The sequence below is a fragment of the Bufo bufo genome, chromosome 2 (assembly GCF_905171765.1).
Source record: "Bufo bufo chromosome 2, aBufBuf1.1, whole genome shotgun sequence".
Classification (NCBI taxonomy): domain Eukaryota; kingdom Metazoa; phylum Chordata; class Amphibia; order Anura; family Bufonidae; genus Bufo; species Bufo bufo.
The window spans coordinates 660,141,074-660,159,473 of record NC_053390.1 but is presented as its reverse complement, the minus strand read 5'-3'; the positions used below and the strand labels follow the sequence as shown (position 1 = coordinate 660,159,473).

General features: G+C 43.8%; 1 protein-coding gene across 1 annotated transcript in view; it reads right to left on the bottom strand.

The window, feature by feature from the left end:
• Nucleotides 1–18,400, bottom strand: part of LOC120990058 — a 165,155-nt gene that overhangs the window by 91,013 nt on the left and 55,742 nt on the right. Inside the window, exons 6-9 of the mRNA XM_040418568.1 lie at nucleotides 15,731–15,819; nucleotides 13,056–13,155; nucleotides 6,615–6,658; nucleotides 4,351–4,428 (exon numbers count right to left, since the gene is read on the bottom strand). Of these exons, the coding sequence (XP_040274502.1) occupies nucleotides 4,351–4,428; nucleotides 6,615–6,658; nucleotides 13,056–13,155; nucleotides 15,731–15,819 (311 nt within the window). The remainder of the gene's footprint in view (nucleotides 1–4,350; nucleotides 4,429–6,614; nucleotides 6,659–13,055; nucleotides 13,156–15,730; nucleotides 15,820–18,400) is intronic.

Genomic DNA, 18,400 nt, shown 5'->3' with positions numbered 1-18,400 from the left:
CTTCAAATTTTTAAGAAAATTTCCAAAACCCACTTTTTAACCCCTTAAGGACCGGGCTCATTTTTACCTTCAGGACCATGCCATTTTTTGCAAATCTGACCAGTGTCACTTTATGTGGTGATAACTTTAAAACGCTTTGACTTATCCAGGCCATTCTGAGATTGTTTTTTCATCACATATTGTATTTCATGACACTGGTAAAAATGGAGCAAAAAAAAAATCATTTTTATCTATAAAAAAAATACCAAATTTGCCAATTTTTTAAAAAATTAGCAAATTTCCAAGTTTCAATTCCTCTACTTCTATGATACATAATAATACCTACAAAAATTGTTATTACTTTACATTTCCCATATGTCTTCTTCATGTTAGGATCATTTTGGGAATGACATTTTAATTTTGGGGGACGTTACAAGGCTTAGAAGTTTAGAATTAAATCTTGAAATTTCTCAGAAATTTTAAAAAACCAACTTTTTAAAGGACCAGTTCAGGTCTGAAGTCCATTTGTGAAGCTTACATGATAGAAACCACCAAAAAATGACCCCATTATAGAAACTACACCCCTCAAGGTATTCAAAACTGATTTTACAAATGTTGTTAACCCTTTAGGTGTTCCACAAGAATTAATGGAAAATAGAGATACAATTTCAAAATTTGACTTTTTTGGCAGATTTTCCATTTTAATATTTTTTTTCCAGTTACAAAGCAAGGGTTAAAAGCCAAACAAAACTCATTATTTATGGCCCTGATTCTGTAGTTTACAGAAACACCCCATAGGTGGTCGTAAACTGCTGTATGGGCACACGGCAGGGCGCTGAAGGAAAGGAATGCCATACGGTTTTTGGAAGGCAGATTTTGCTAGACAGTTTTTTTTTACACCATGTCCCATTTGAAGCCCCCCTGATGCACCCCTAGAGTAGAAACTCCAAAAAGTGACCCCATCTAAGAAACTACACCCCTCAAGGTATCCAAAACTGATTTTACAAACGTTGTTAACCCTTTAGGTGCTCCACAAGAATTAATGGAAAATAGAGATACAATTTCAAAATTTGACTTTTTTGGCAGATTTTCCATTTTTATATTTTTTTTCCAGTTACAAAGCAAGGGTTAACAGCCAAACAAAACTCATTATTTATGGCCCTGATTCTGTAGTTTACAGAAACACCCCATATATGGTCGTAAACTGCTGTACGGGCACACGGCAGGGCGCAGAAGGAAAGGAATGCCATATGGTTTTTGGAAGGCAGATTTTGCTAGAAACTACGGGATAGGGTGGAAGTTTTGTTGGTACTAGTTTAGGGTACATATGATTTTTGGTTGCTCTATACTACACTTTTTGTGAGGCAAGGTAACAAGAAATAGTTTTTTTTTTTGTTATTTACAACATTCATCTGACAGGTTAGATCATGTAGTATTTTTATAGAGCAGGTTGTCACGGACGCGGCGATACCTAAAATGTATACAATTTTTTTATTTCTGTAAGTTTTACACAATGATTTCATTTTTGAAACAAAAAAAAAAATCATGTTTTAGTGTCTCCATAGTCTGAGCGCCATAGTTTTTTCAGTTTTTGGGCTATTATCTTCGGTAGGGTCTCATTTTTTGTGGGATGAGATGACGGTTTGATTGGCACTATTTTGGGGTGCATATGACTTTTTGATCGCTTGCTATTACACTTTTTGTGACATAAGATGACAAAAAAAGGCTTTTTTTACACCGTTTTTATTTTTTTTACGGTGTTCATCTGAGGGGTTAGGTCATGTGATATTTTTATAGAGCCGGTCGATACGGACGCGGCGATACCTAATATGTATACTTTTTTTATTTATGTAAGTTTTACACAATAATATCATTTTTGAAACAAAAAAAAAAATCATGTTATAGTGTCTCCATAGTCTGAGACCCATAGTTTTTTTATTTGTTGGGCCATTGTTTTATGTAGGGGCTCATTTTTTGCGGGATGAGGTGACGGTTTGATTACATGCAACTTTTTTGATCACTTTTATTACCTTTTTTGGGAAGTAAGGTGGGCAAAATTTTAATTTCCTCATAGTTTTTATTTTTTTATTTTTATGGCGTTCATCGTGCTGGGAAAGTAACATGACCGTTTTATAGATCAGGTTGTTACGGACGCGGCGATACCAAATATGTGTAGTGTAATTTATTTTTTAAAAATTTTATTCAGTGATAAATGTGTTTTTTTTATCTTTACTTTTTTCACTATTTTTCTTATTTATTTTTGACCCAGACCCACTTGGTTCATGAAGATCCAGTGGGTCTGATGTCTGTATAATACAGTACACTATATAGTGTACTGTACTGTATTTTACTTACACTTTGTCTGAACAGATCTATGCCTTTAGCACGGATCTGTTCAGCACCATGGACAGCAGGATGCCTGAGAAGGCGTCCTGTTGCCATGGGAACCTTCCCCGTCTGCCACAACTGAGCAGACGGGGAAGGAGGCGGGCTCCCTCCCTCTGACACCATCCTGTCTGGGGGCTGCAAAGGCACAGCAGCCCCCCCCGATGGGAGAGGGAGGGAGCTCCCTGACTGTTAACCTTAAAGGGTTAAACGGCTGACATCACAGCACAGATGTCAGCTGTTTATACCAGAGTGTCAGCAATGTGCTGACACCCTGGTATACCCACTAGACGCCAATGAATATTCAAGAGGAGGCCTCCCGCACCGCCCGCCTCCCGCCCCCCTGCACCACCCGCCGGCATAAAATCATTCAGGGGTGCAGGGGGGGTGAAAAAATCTTTATTTTAGGCATTTTGAAGTTTCTGATCCCCGCAGTCAGGGACCGCGGGGATCAGAAACTGCAGAAAGCGCTGCAAACCGCAGGTCTGAATTGACCTGCGGTTTGCTGCGATCGCCGATACGGGGGGGGAGGGGGGGCACATGACCCCCCTGGCGTTGTGACAGGATGCCCGCTGAATGATTTCAGCGGACATCTAGTTCCGATTAACCCCCGCCGCGCCGCAATCGCGTTTTAAACCCATGACGTACCGGTACGTCATGTGTCCTTAAGGACTCGGGAAACATGCCGTACCGGTACGTCATGTGTCCTTAAGGGGTTAAGGACCAGTTCAGGTCTGAAGTCACTTTGTGGGGCTTACATAATGGAACCCCCCCCCCCCCATAAATGACCCCATTGTAGAAACTACACCCCTCAAGTTACTCAAAACTGATTTTACAAACTTTATTAACCCTTTAGGTGTTCCAAGGAAAATGGAGATGACATTTCTAAATTTCACTTTTTTGACAGATTTTCCATTTTAATCAATTTTTTCCTTTAACACATCGAGAGTTAACAGCCAAACAAAACTCAATATTTATTACACTGATTCTGAGGTTTACAGAAACACCCCACATGTGGTCGTAATGTAAGGTGATGTAAGGACACAGCTGGGTACAGAAGAGAAGGAGCACAGTATGGTTTTTGGAAGGCAGGTTTTGCTGAACTGGTTTTTAGATGCCATGTCCCATTTGAAGCCCCCCATTCTGCCGATCGTGTTGTGCAGGGGCTAGTTTTTTGCAGGAAGAGTTGACGTTTTTATGGTACCATTTCTGGGTACATGTGATTTTTTGATCATTCATTATTACACTTTATGGGGCAAGGTGACCACAAAATTGGTTGTTTTAGCACAGTTTTTATTTGTTTATTTTTACAGCGTTCACCTGAGGGGTTAGGTCATGTGACATTTTTAAAGAGCAGATAGTTACAGAAGTGGCAATACCTAATATGTATACTTTTTCTTATTTATTTAAGTTTTACACAATAATAGCATTTTTGAAACCAAAAAAAATTATGTTTTAGAGTCTCCATAGTCTGAGAGATATTGCTTTTATATTTTTTGACAGATTGTCTTAGTTAGGGTCTCATTTTTGACAGGATGAGGTGACGGTTTGATTGGTACTATTTTGTAGGGCATATGCCTTTTTGAACGCTTGGTGTTGCACTTTATGTAAAGTTAGGTGACAAAAAATTGCTTTTTTGGCACTGTTTTTATGGTGTTCATCTGAGGGGTTAGGTCATGTGATATTTCTATAGAGCTGGTTGTTACGGATGCGGCGATACCTAATGTGTCTACTTTTTTTTTATTTATTTCACTGCAATTGCGGACAAGAATAGGACATGTTCTATTTTTTTGCGGAGCCGTGGCCCGGAAGTTTGGGGCTGAAGCCCGGAAGTTCGGGGCCATGCACCGGAAATACGGATGCGTAGAGCACATAGTGTGCTCCCTGCATCCATTCCTGCCCCACTGAGAATGAATGGGTCCGCACCTGTTCCCGATATTGTGGACGTGTAAATGTCAACCATATGTACGCATTGATGCAGCTTACCAGTCAGGTACAAGATACCAGTCAGTGTATATCCCACCAGTGCACTGTGCACCACATTCAATAAGATGACCTGCAAGGCTGCCAAGAACAGAAGACGTAGGTTAGCACTAATGTAAATTACAGGTTATACACACGTGTCGTGAAACCATTATTTTTATAGCATTCCAGTGCAAGCCAAAGTAAATGAATGGTTTCAAACTCCACAAAGTTTTTTGTAGTCTATAACCATGGAAACACATAGGCCTGCATATGAACTGTACACATAAAATGCTTCATTATTTAATTTGCCTTAATTGAAGCAATAAATAAAGACTACAAACGTCTACATACCATTAACAAAAGTACAGTCCTGCCAAACCTAAGAAGCAATCTATACATTATCTCTTAGTTGTATATTTTATATACAATTTCTAAATCATTTATTACATTACGTCACACTGGACATGACAGTCATATATGGAAGCATATAAGCCTAGAATTATTTTTTTGTTCTGGCAATATTCCTATCTTATTCTACCCAGGTGAAATGGAGAAAGTCAATCTTGGCTTACTAATTAATGACTTTCTCCCTCCAGTCACTCAGTTTTATTGCCATATTATGCACTGCCCAGGGGCATAACTATAATTCATTGGGCTCTATAGCAAAATAAGATGGGACCCCCACCACCTAGTGTAAGAACATTTAGGCTAAATGCACACCATCAGGATTGCATGCAGATTTTCCGCATGGATTTGCGTGCGGAAAATCCACACCGTAGGTCATGTATATTATATTCTAGGAGAATTGGAAATTCTCATGCACACGATGCAGATGTTTTCCATGCGGATTCCGCAGGATGTCAATTTATTTTATTTTTCCTGACCGTATTTTCTCCATTCTCTTCAATGGTTAGAGTAAAATCCACATGTGGAAAATCCGCACCAAATCCGCATGTAAATCTGCACCAATTGATGCGGATGACAGCACGGATTTCCCTGCGAACACCTGCGGATTTCAGTGTGGATTGTCCGTACATAAATCCTGAACATGTGCATTTACCCTAAAACAGCAGCACAAGTAGCAATAATTAAAGGTATGTCCAATAGCACCATATATGAGAAAACTGGCAGCATAGCATAAAGCAGACATTGTTATTTTGCACAAAAAGGTACAATATTCTTGCACCTGATTGGGCCCCCACCTCTGGGCCTCTTGTGCTATGGCTATAGTCACCTATGGCACTGCCCAACGCTTTACAGAAAGAAGGCTGTTATCCAGCCAATCCAAAACCACTAATCCAAAATGCTGATCTAGCTCACCCTTAAAAAACGTTATGCATTACGTTATTCAGTACGTTATGCATCTACAGTTATTCACATCACTACACAGAGAAGTAAAATGGGGAAATCAGAGTCTTCAATGCTGCTCTGAAAATTGGTCAAGTGAACCTACATCTTCAAAAGAGAACAAGGCAGCACTGATAGTAAATGACTTGCAGTATTCCTGCCTGTAAATAGGTACAGTGCACAGTGCCTGCAGCAAAATGGTATCTGGCAACATATGTTCAACTGTACCCACCACGTTTAGCATCAGTTATAGGAATGTGGCCAGGGATCACAATCTCAGACAATAGGGGCATATTGCTATCTCGTAAATGCAGCCGAAAACGAAGCCGGCAAAGTGGTGGCTATGGGCCAAGCATTCCTATGGGCCTGCCGAAAATACCTGGGCAGCGTGCTCAGCTATTTTTGGCAGCCCGATAGAAATGAATGGAGGGCAGCCGCGCATGCACGGTGCGCCCTCCTTCACTTTGCCGGCTGCGTTTACGAGATAGGTGCTCTGGTGATATGCCCCCATTGTCTGAGATTGGAATACCCCTTTAAAGATAACAAAGAATTGTAACTCACCTCCACTGATCCCTGGTCCCCGCTGCTCCGCATTTCCTGCCCCGGCTTGACTCAGACGGGACAGAAAAGGCCAGCTCAGCCAATCACAGACGTTAGCGGTGACTCGTCTCAGCCACTGATTTGCTGAGATGGCCTTTCCCAGAGTTTCCAGCTACATTGAGCCAAAACAGTAAGTAGAAAGCAGTAAAGGGCAGGCAGTGGTGACATTGCAGCATCTGAGAAATTGACAGAGGTGAGTAATGATTCTTTGTCATTTTTAACATCTTCTGGCCCCTTTAAAAAAAAAAAAAAAAAATTCTCCCTGGAAAAAAATACTGAACTAATGTGATTGAAAAGCATCAAGTAAAGTCAAATTTCATCATAATAGTAATAATTACCTTCCAGCAGCAAGTAGGTCAAAATCATTTCTCTTCCAACCAAACTACAAAAGGAGAGACAGTGAGAGAAACCGTTACTTCTTACTCAATGAACAAAAAATAACAAGCAAGCTACTGTATTTCCCGCAGTTTTTATGATACTATACTACTCCATGTACAAATTAACACAACAGAGGTGTTTGGGTATAATGCAATACAATAGTTTAAATTCAAACCATAATACAAAACAAACTTTCAACAAATGTGCAGAATTTAGCCAAGCAAGTAAGTCGTTTTGTTTCCGGACACCTCACTGAATTGTTCAATGTCGTAACTCCATCTGCCATGGGAAGGAACTATATTATCTATGTTTGTCAGTAAAATTATTGTTCCATCTCAGGAAGCAAACACCAACGCTACTGGCACCACCTGCTGGTAATGCGTAGGATGGCAGGTTTAACTTTTCCTAAAATAGTTCAAACCAATTTTTACAATTGTGCCCAGTCTGAATTTTATTGAGGACTACGCTTGTGACTACTTACACTTCAGGTTGGGGCAAGATAATGACTTTTGAATTAAGATGGCCTGTAGCAGGATAAACCAAAAAAACCTGCATGCATAAAATGAACGCATGTGGCTTTTGTCCGTACTTGAAGAATATGTTAAAAAGTAAGTTGTATTTAAAGGGGTTTTCCAGGAGAACAAACTATAAATAACCACAGTAGATGGTGGTACACACTTGATGGTATGTCTCCAAAAAATATTGTCAGAGAATCACATTGAATATATATATATATATATATATATATATATATAACCTAATAGAATCCGGCTACCGTGCAAAAAGTGGAGTATTCATTTTACACTGTAGCCAGATTCCTCTTTTATTTGAAAAGGTGTTTTGGGCCTTGTATTTTATCTACACTAATTAAAAGTGAATGAATTATTGTCTTTCCCAGTAGAGGCATGCTCTTGGTTATATATTCAATGGTTTTCCAGGAGTACAATACTGATCACATTCTCAGGGTAGATTCTCAATACCTGATCGTTGGGGGTTTGACAAAATTGTCTGAAGAGGCTGCAGTGCACCAGTGAGTGATTTGGCCTGTTTCTAGGCCAGAGACATCACGTTTATTAGTCACATGGCTTAGGCACAACCAATTCTCATTCAAGTGAATGGGCCTGGGCTGCAATACCAAGAACAGCCACTACACAATGTACGGCGCTGTGCTTGGTAAGCTGTGAGGAGGCCGCAGCACTCTCCAGATCACCACGGCCTCTTCAAATAGCTGACTGGCAGGGGTGCTGGGAGTTGGACCCCCAAAGATCAGGGCTGCATGCAGTCTACTGTACCATTCAATGGAGTAAAGAAAAAGGGCAAAAAGTATACTCTGTCAGTGTAGTGGGGCCTATGGTTCTGTTACTGGTGCATACGACAAACTAACCAAAAAGATGAAGTGTGAAAACAGCCTAACCTATAATGTCCTTTGTCTTGGGCACATTAAGAAATTTCTTGTCCAAAAGTAAGAAATGTACTAGAGAGAAATGTGTCCCAAAGAAGTCAACAAGGCCCAGTAAGAAACTTTCCCATAACATTGTTTCCATTATGTCTATAATCATTAGAACTGCAAGATTTTATCATCACTGTTATTCTATATATTGCTGTCGTCTCCTCATCTTATCCTTTGGACAATCCATTCCCATATTCTCTGGACCCTCCATGTACTATACTGAGCTACTGTGAATAGAGAGAAATTAAAATATCTTGCTGCGTGATAGCCTCAAACTGCTATCCTTATCTAAAGGAACTCTCCCATAACAAGCCCCTGTTGTGTCTGACCATTGAGACCCTATGTTCTCGGTAACCAAAGGTGTACACAGATATTATAGGGCCCTTTAGCAAAATTTAGTATGTGTGGCGAACCCAACCTCGCCAGTGGGTTTTGGAGGGGCCTGGTTGCCAGCCTCTTGCCCCAGGAATTTATGGCCCATACCTAACTTTGAAGGAAAAGACAGACTGTTTTGGGCAGGAAAGCCATGCTTGCGGCCGGCCAAATGTGACTTCCATGGAATTCGGGAAACCCTGCTCGGATCTGGGTGATTTTTGGATATGTTGTTCACCCAGATCAGAGCTATCCATGGATGTATACATTATGGGGATATGTGGGGTTTTGAGGTGTGTGACAGAACCATCTGTCTTTGGAATTGTATTGTATGTTATGTGAGGGTACCCAGATAGCTAATTGTATTGTATTCGTGTAGTCTGAGTGCCATTCACCTAATAATATGCACTCAGACTTGAGCTATCTGGGGATATGTTAAATGTCTGTGTTTACTGTAAGGGTTGTGACATTGTATGTTTAAATGGTGATTTCTGTCCTGTTGTCCCCACATGTGTATTGGCGATTTCCCTTTGTCCTGAGAGGTAATTGAATTACTCCTCGGGTGTCTCCAGGGCAGAGAGGAGGAAACCATGATGCATTGTGGGGATGTATTGTGTCTGTGTATCCTGAATTGCTGCATATCTGTCCTGTGTCACAGTCTTCCATCTGGTCCCCTAGGGGAGTGTCCACCAGATGGGGACCTGAATAAATACGGGCGGGTAGCCCTCAATAAAGAGTTCCTGTTTTATCTATTTGCTATACTCCCCTGGCTATAGCTACTAGCTCTTGTAAGAGCTGTTCCTGCTCTCTGGTATTAGGAGAGGTTCACCCACTGGAGCCTGGTCGTAGGTCCAGGGTGGGTAGGAGACGGCGAGACGTCAACCAAGCTTCGGCAGTTTGTGGGGTCTGCAGCGCTTACGGTCTCCAAGTGGAGCGCTTGGAGACCTCGGGAAGCACTAGGAGCACCTATCAACGGAGGTACCCGGTCGGGGTGCTAGGAGATCCGTTACAGTATGCCCCTCACCTAGTGTGGAGGAATCTTTCAATTAAAAAAAGGAGATTTTTGTATAACCTACCAGTAAAATCTCTTTCTCGCTCTTCATTGGGGACACAGGAACCGTGGGTATAGCTATGTCCTCTAGGAGGCGTTGACACTAGATAAAGCTGTTAGCTCCTCCCCTGGCAGCTATACCCCCTCCAGCCTGGAGAGAGCTTCAGTTTGTGCACAAGCAGTAGGAAAAGCAAGCCAACCAAAGTAAAAACATGGAACACCAACCATGCCAAAAGACCCAACGGGGTTCTAACCAGCAACTGTCACAACTGTGGCCGAACAACAATACTGGGTGGGTGCTGTGTCCCTCAATGAAGAGCAGGAAAAAGATTTTATTGGTAAGTTATACAAAAATCTCCTTTTCTCGCCCATATTCATTGGGGGACACAGGAACCGTGGGACGTCCAAAAGCAGACCACAGGGAGGGCAAAACCACAGACCCATGGAAGCAAGCGTCCCTGCAGGCATCTAAGAAACTGCCGCCTGCAAGACCATGTGGCCCAAGGCAGCGTCTGTCGATGCATAAGTATGCACCTGGCAAAATTTTGTGAATGTGTGTAAGGAGGACCAAGTAGCCACCTCACACAACTGTGCAGCCGAAGCGCGATTCCTCCGAGCCCAAGAAGCGCCCACCACTCTGGTGGAGTGAGCCGTGTCACCTAAGGGCGGAAACCTGCCCCGGGCGCTGTATGCTTCAGCACTTGCAGACTGAATCCAATGTGCAATTGCCACCTTGGAGGCCGCCAATCCCTTGCGAGGACCCTCCGGATGACAAAAAGGGGTTCCGTACGCAGGAAGGGACTGGAGGCTGCCAATAATGATCAGAGCCCTGACAACGTCCAATGATGTAACTCCCTTCCCTAGGGTGTGAAGGAGAGGGACAGTGAAGGAAGGACAATTTCTTCATTGATATGGAAGTCAGAGACCCCCTTCGGGAGAAAGAAGGAATGGGCCGGAGAACCGCCTTATCCTTGTGAAGAACCAGGAAGGGTGGGGGAGCGGAGATATTCGAGGAGAAAAGATGTCCTACTGTGGTCAGCTTGCGCGTAGGTCTACCCCTCAGAATTTCGCCCCTGGCAGTTGTGGACTGAGCAGGTGGGGACTTATCAACCAAACTACCCAGGGGGTGGAATGGGAGCTTCTAGAGGTCTCTCCACTGGATTGCGAAGGCGGTGCATTATCAACCAAATGACCCCGGAGGGTGGCTTGGGAGGTTCCAGCGGTCCCCCACTGGATTGCGCCGGTGGAGAATTATCAACCAAACGACCCAGGAGGGTGGATTGGGAATTCCAGAGGTTCTCCACTGTATTGCGCAGGTGGAGAATTATCAACCAAACGGCCCCGGAGGACGGATAGGAAATCCTTCAGAGCTCCTTTACTGGATTGCGCAGGTGGAGAATTATCAACCAAACGACCCAGGAGGGTGGATTGGGAATACTTCAGCTGTCCTCCACGGGATTTGCAAAGGTGGAGAATCATCAACCAAACGGCCCCGGAGGGCGGATTGGGAACTATGAGAGGTCCTCCTTATCCGAGATAGGACACGGGCCAAGTCTGGTACCACACAGACAGGGTGATTCTGCAGTGATGCCGGCCTCAAGTGAACAAGAGGCAGGAAAGGGGTTAAATTCCTCCACATTACGGCACACTGCACTAGATGTAGAACACCAGATAATCTGGTGCCGGCCTAAAAAGAGGTGGCTGGCCAGGAATGGGTTAAGGCTGTCTTGAGGAGCGGGGGCGGAGCTCAGCAGGTTTCTGGGGGAGGGGGAAGTATTCGCGCCAGAGTGCGCCCCCCCTCTACTACCAGGGGACAAAAGCTGCGGCCCAGCAGGCCGCGAAGCGGCGGTCCAAAGCCCCTGCACACAGCTGATCAGTTGCACCGGCTGGACCATAGAGGGACTGGAGCCCGGCGTCCGCTCCCGAAAGGGGTGGATCATGACAGTAGGTGTCGGGGAGCGGGAGCCTCCTCCGCTCCCCTCTCTGCATGTCTGACAGTGTGCTCCCGGTCCACAGCGGTGCGCTCAGCCTCCTGCTGTTAGAACAGCGCCTGCCAGGGGGTTCCATGCATTAACCCCCTATGTGCCGTTGTAAAGGGGAAGTGAGAGGGAATGGCTTTAGGGGTCCTGGGCTACGCTAAATGAAGCCCTGTGCCTGTTAACCCCTGAAAACTATTGCCACCGAGGGAGGGAGGGAGGGAGGGGGAAGAGGGTTAAACATACTTACCTAGTCCCGTGTACTCACCTAATCTTCATCCTCTTCTCTTCTCCTGCCGCCATATTCACCCTTCCTCTTCTCCAGCAGGGTCACCCCTTAAGCTACTGGCACCATAGTGGCAGGATACTGGAATAGGGACTTGGATGGGTGACCCTTCTGCTGCGGGGATGCAGGGGAGCGAGGCTGCCCTGGTCCACCTTGTCTTCTTGTGGGGGAGGAGGCAGAGTGGCGGGGCAAAGCTGGCGTACTCCCCCGGGAGAACAGGGAGGCTAGGTGACCACTGTTTTCCAGCCGGAAAAAGAAGGAAAAAATAAAAAAACTTAAATAAAAAATCTACAGGAGCTACAATGCAGAGCATTGACACTAGAAAAAACTGAAGCTCTCTCTCCAGGCTGGAGGGGGTATAGCTGCCAGGGGAGGAGCTAACAGCTTTATCTAGTGTCAACGTCTCATAGAGGACATAGCTATACCCACGGTTCCTGTGTCCCCCAATAATTATGGGCAAGAAAGTCACAACGCCCACTTCCCTTAATTTCTGTTTTGCAAAAAGTGAAAACAATGATTTATACTGTGAATATGGTGCTGTGTCTCCTGCTTCTTATCAAACAAGATGTGATACATCTGGCTGTCAGCAGCCGCCACTAGGGGCAGATCAGTGCACTGGAATATATACCGCTTCCACAGAACTTAATGTAATGCTACATTCACACGATCGTATGTATTTTATGGTCCGCAAAATGACCAAGAATAGGACATGCTCTATATTTTTTGCGGGGCTACGGAACGGACATACAGATTTCTGCAGACCCATTGAAATAAATGGGTCCTCATCCAATCGGCAAAAAAAAATAAAACGGAGTCGACACGGAAACAAAATATGTTCGTGTGAATGTAGCCTAAGTAATAGAAAACTCTTTCCCCCTAGTGGCGGCTGTAGGTAGTTGCCCATGATTTATTTTGCAAGGAAGAAGACGGCACACAGTGCCAGGTCCTCCCTCATCACAGGTCCCGTAGCATTGTTGTGGTCTGTCCCTATGGTACCTAAGCCACTGCTGGTAACTATGGGGGGCTCTAAAGTCATCCCCAACTATTATACTTTTAAGACCAACCAATTATGAAAGTAAAAAGAAGGCTTGTTATGGTCAATATCAAGAAAATTGCTGGAAGTAATATTACTACCAGGATCACCTATGGTACTATAAATGTAATCATTTTGGCTTGCATCAATCTAGATTTGTCAGCCAAGGTGTGACAGACATGGGACGTGGCTCTCTGTAGCCGGTTTATTTCAGATTAACATAAAGTACATACGGAGTGTATTAGTGGTCCCAGAACAAGGCTGCTGTCCACGCATCGTCCAGTGATAACAATATCGGCCCCAAGATCCAGGGCCCTGCTAATCGGTCTTGCCCTAGAAAAAGACAATATAACAATTAACTGTAATGAAATAAAGAGTTGAAGATGAAAGCTTACAGTAATAATGTGTGCAATGCTAATAGCACGGAATATGCCTATATATAAAGTGGTAACCTTGGCACATTGTAGCCATAACAGCAGGGGGCTTATGACATAAGGTCTGAATATGTATCATGGTAAAATAATAAAAATTTGTGAAGGGTCTTGTTCCCTACATAATACTGTCATGCCTTCTGTGTACACTGAACACTTATAATAAAAGACATCATAGTACATATACAGTACATACTTTTTTGTGTTTTGCATTAAAGAGCCAAACTATAAAAAAAATACCTGGAAGATCCTGTCCTCCATAGTGCTGATGCATTAGCAAAAAAAACAACAAAAAAAACAAAGTTGACATTCGCACTGTAATTATCCATCTGGGAATCCGACAGAATGGGTTTCACCTCTGCTGTTTGCTACCCAAGGCCTAAATAAGTCTGGAGTGCAGTTCAGCACTTTATACTCCGATATAAGACTTTTTATAAAGGGTACGCACTTATTTAGTAGTGATAATGTAGCAAATCACATTTAGCCATTACTCTTCATGGTACAAGCTTAAAGGAGTAATCTGTTAATATTGGTGACCTATCCTCAGGATCAGCTGATAGAAGAGGTTTGGTGCTCCGTTAGTGCCGTGGCCTCTTCCTAGGCCAGTGACATCACTGTACATCGGTCACCTGGCCTAGCTGCAGCTCAGCCCCACTGAAGTAAACGGGATTACGCTACAATACCAAGCACTGTACGGAGTTGTGTTTGGAGAGTTGCCAGGAGCCTGCTGCGCTGACCAGAGCTCCGGTGAGCATGGTAGCTCCCTCTAACAGCTGATCGGAGGGGCTCCTGGGACTCGGACCTTGGCCAATCTGATAATAAGGACCTATTCTGAGTATAGGTCATCATTATTATTTCCCTTACAACCCGTTTAATTATTTTAAGTCAAGTACAGGCCGGACTTAGGGCTGCAAGCCTGGGGGAGGCCTGGCATGACAGAGGCTTGGAGGGAGTGGAGCTGTTAGGGAGTTATGGGGGTTAATTGGTAGGTAAGTGTGGGCGTTGCATTAGGGGAGGGGGTTAAGGTTTTAAAAGGGGTGGGAAGAGCAGGAAAAGGGGCCATTTTGCAGGGACAGCGGATCTGCACCAGCTAACACCCACCCACCCATTTTTTTCAAGAGGTGGTTTGGTTTCCTGGAGTGTTGGAGGTTCTTGGTTTATGGCACAGTGGTTATGGGTGGTTTTTGGTTTGGTCAGGCAGGTACTGTTTTCAAATGTCATAGCGGCCGGGGAGGTGGTGGGTCCTTGGAATTGGTGGATCTGGCGTGGTGGGGAGGGAGCCAAGTGGGCTCTGGACTCCCCAGGTACTGGAATTTGGGGCGTGATATGGCGGGTATCTGCCCACGTTTGCTGCCCATGGTTACCGTTTTTTCTGCCTCTGAGCTGGTGTTTATCGGCTAAAGGTAATTGTTACCCGTTACGTTTGTGGGGCTCCAAGGACCCTCCCTGTGTTTTATGTTTTCCTTGGGCGGGCCTTCAGGTGGGAAGGCCTTTGGGGTTGGTTATTTATGTTTTTTATTTAATAAAATGGCTGCTGTGGCCAATAAAATCCACCTGAGGTGTTGTGTTGTTATTTGGTTGGGAATGGGGGGGGGGATATAGGGGAGAACGACTCGACAGTGCACTTGTCATGTCTCAAGGCCTGTTGAACATTGACTTATAGGATAGAAAGAGCCAGAGCTTGCTAAGAATGCATTTGCATAACGTCTTCCCAGAATGCCTGGGGAGCGTTGCCTGGCCTATAAGACTCCTCATACTGATTAGGCACTCTCCATAAGGAGATACAGTTTATCATGTCTCCTTGGTACACACACATTTTATCAGTATATGTAGTTCACTGCTGCAGCTGTAACAGCCAGATAATATGTACACATGGATATAATCTACATCTACTATGCAAATACACTATTACCACCTAAATGCCTTTTTCATGGTGCCTAAACTGGTTCCCTGACGCTATGCAATCAATGTCAAACTCAAAGGGGCAAGAGGTTCAAATCCTGAAAATATGCCTTAGGGCCCCTGCACACGACCGTATGCCCTCCGAGATATACGGTCCGTAAGGGGGCCATATTTCCCGGAGCGGCATTGATCGTGCGCACCTAGCATCATAGATTACAATGATGCTGTGGACGCCGGGCCGCCCACGGCGCTATTGTCCTGCACTCATATGATCTTAGGAGTGTGGGACAATAGTCCAGCGGGCGGCCCGACGTCCACAGCATCATTGTAATCTATGATGCTGTGCGCTCCCGTGCGCACGATCAATGCTGCTCCAGGACATATGGCCCGCTCACGGACCGTATATCTCAGAGGGCATACGGTCGTGTGCAAGGGCCCTTACTGCTTGGGGTAATGCAACAGCTGAAAGTGAGTTTCTCTCCCTAATACATTTAGGGGGGTACCCTTTAATTGGGGATAGCAGCATAAGATTCTATGATTAGCATATGCAGGTCATAATGATTAGAGTGACCTACCCTAAGTACGCATTCATGCTTTGGACATGGTCAGGAAAGGGCTTCCCGCTGTCCATATCAGTGATCCCAGCTTCTTTAAATGCATCTTTCTGGAAACCAAAGAGCAGAATACAGTACTAGAAATCAGGTTTCATTAAATTATTAATCACAGTGGAAATAAACATGCTACTGTTAGGCCCCGTTCACATTGTGTCTTTCAATGCCAGAATTTTGATGTCAAAAAGCCTCTTGCGGCTGTGCTTCAGCTGGTGGCCTATTGTTTCCAATGGGAAGCTTCTCTGCTGTTTGTGTGGTTGGTGGTGTGAAGCCGCAATTGTGCCAAGGAAGGACATATCATTTCTTGTTGCGGTGTCCAGACAAATGCCATTGGAACCATGCTGGGTGTCCGTTTGCCGTTTAGATCCATTCAATGGGTCCATGTCATTAAAACTGAAAAACCAAGGCAGAACCCTTTGAAAAATCTGCCATGTGACTGGGGCCTTAGAGGTCCTTTACGTTTGAGGCCACATTACCTTTTATGCAATGGCACAAGTTAGTATGTCGGCTGGCGTAGTGACATCATAGGTCACCGCTTACGGGATTTTGGGCATGATCTTCAATCAAGATGGCGGCGGTCTGGTCTTCGCGCTGAAACGGATGAGGTAACTAGGATTTTTTTTTTTTACTGCCATTTCAGGGAAAGTCGATTCGCTACCATGAAGCACAAGAGAATTCAGCTTCGCAGCGAATCAAATTTTCCCAAAAATTTGGATAGAACTCCAATTTGGACTTCGATTCGCTCAACACTAGTCAAGGACAGTCACAGGTTAAGCTGCCTTAGAAAAGCTTGCGTGCCAAAACATAGCTGGACCTAGGTGGAAACCACCTCCAAGTATGCACTTACACTTGCCTGGCGCAGACAATGCCTAAACAGATAAGGATCTATGCATTTAAAGTTTTTAACAGAAGAGCCTTACCTTTTTTAAGGCTACTAATAAATTCCTCCAGTTTTGTAAAACCAGTTAGAATGACTGATGTGATTTTTTTTTTTAGGCTACTTTCACACTAGCGTTTTTGCTGGATCCGGCAGGGTTCAGCAAAAAGCACTTCCGTTACTGATAATACAACCATCTGCTTCCGTTATGAACGGATCCGGTTGTATTTTCTGTAACATAGCCAAGACGGATCCGTCATGAACTCCATTGAAAGTCCATGGGGGACGGATCAGTTTTCTATTGTGTCAAGAGAAAACAGATCCGTCCCCATTGACTTGCATTGTGGGTCATGACGGATGCGATTTGCTCCACATCCCATTATGGAAATCAAACCGAATCATGCTGCGGTTTGCTCTCTGGTATGATAACGCAACCAAACGGAACGGAATGCATTTTGGAATATTCGGTTCAGTTACGTTTTGTCCCCATTGACAATGAATGGGGACAAAAATGAAGCGTTTTTTTTCCGGTATTGAGACCCTATGACAGATCTCAATACCTGAAAATATTAACGCTACTGTGAAAGTAGCCTTAGTTGTGGGATACTTGAGCTGGGACTCCTCTGACTGCTAACATGATCTCCCCATCACTGAGCTACGTAAATGTTACACTGGTCCATACAATACACCCCATTCCATTCCTAAATAGCCTCTGTACCATTCAACAAACTTTGCATAAGGCACTAGTACAAGTGAATATAAGAAACTTTGTAATATGTGTTATTAGAGAAAAGGCCTCTGTCTCCACTTTTCAGTCCTTTCTTCTCCCTATCTACTGCACTGATCATTCACACTCAATTTCATGGTAAAATGAGAGACATTAATTAAAAAATAAAGTTCCAGCACTCACGATTTCTTGGTAGCTAAAATCCTTGTCTTTATTCAGGCAATAAAAAATAGTGTACAGGACATCCACCCACTAGTGCAGCAACATTGACGCGTTTCGAACAGAGTTCTTATTCTTAACTGTGAGCAGTGTCTTTTCCAAAGATTAAATACTGGTCTGGGAGCACCTGGTTCCACCCCCACCTGGAGGGCCGGGGCATGGAAACGAGGAAAAGGTGGAACCCTCCGCTCCCTAGATAAGGCACTGTTCACATTGCCCTACAATGGGGATGCACTTAGCATCCATATAAAGTCAATAATCTTACATATATAATGTGAAAAATTCCATAACCAAAACAGTGAACATAAATGTAAAATTTCATATGCAGAAATAAAAATAAAAATACACAGTATACATATAAATACTGATATAGATTATCATGTATAAGTATCTTTAATAGCATATGCTGATTCCAACATAAATAAATCCTAAGTCTCCATTATCAATCAAAAATAAAATGGTCAATAAAAATGCATAAGTTCATTTTTCATGTTAAGACCATTCGGGTGTCTGGTATCTAACTTAAAAATCCAAAAAGCCTCCCTCAATCTCACCAATCGCTTTAGATCTCCTCCCCTTTTCGGTAGCCTCACCTGTTCAATCGCAAAAGCCCTAAAATTTCGCACCTTACGGTCATGTTTACAAATGAAGTGCTTAGCCGCATTGGATATGTTCACACTGTCGGGATTACTGATGTAGTTGAGATGCTCCAAAATTCGAACCTTGAATTTTCTGGTGGTGCATCCCACATACATCATCTCGCAGGCTACACATTTAATGACATATACTACCCCTATCGAATTGCAGTTGA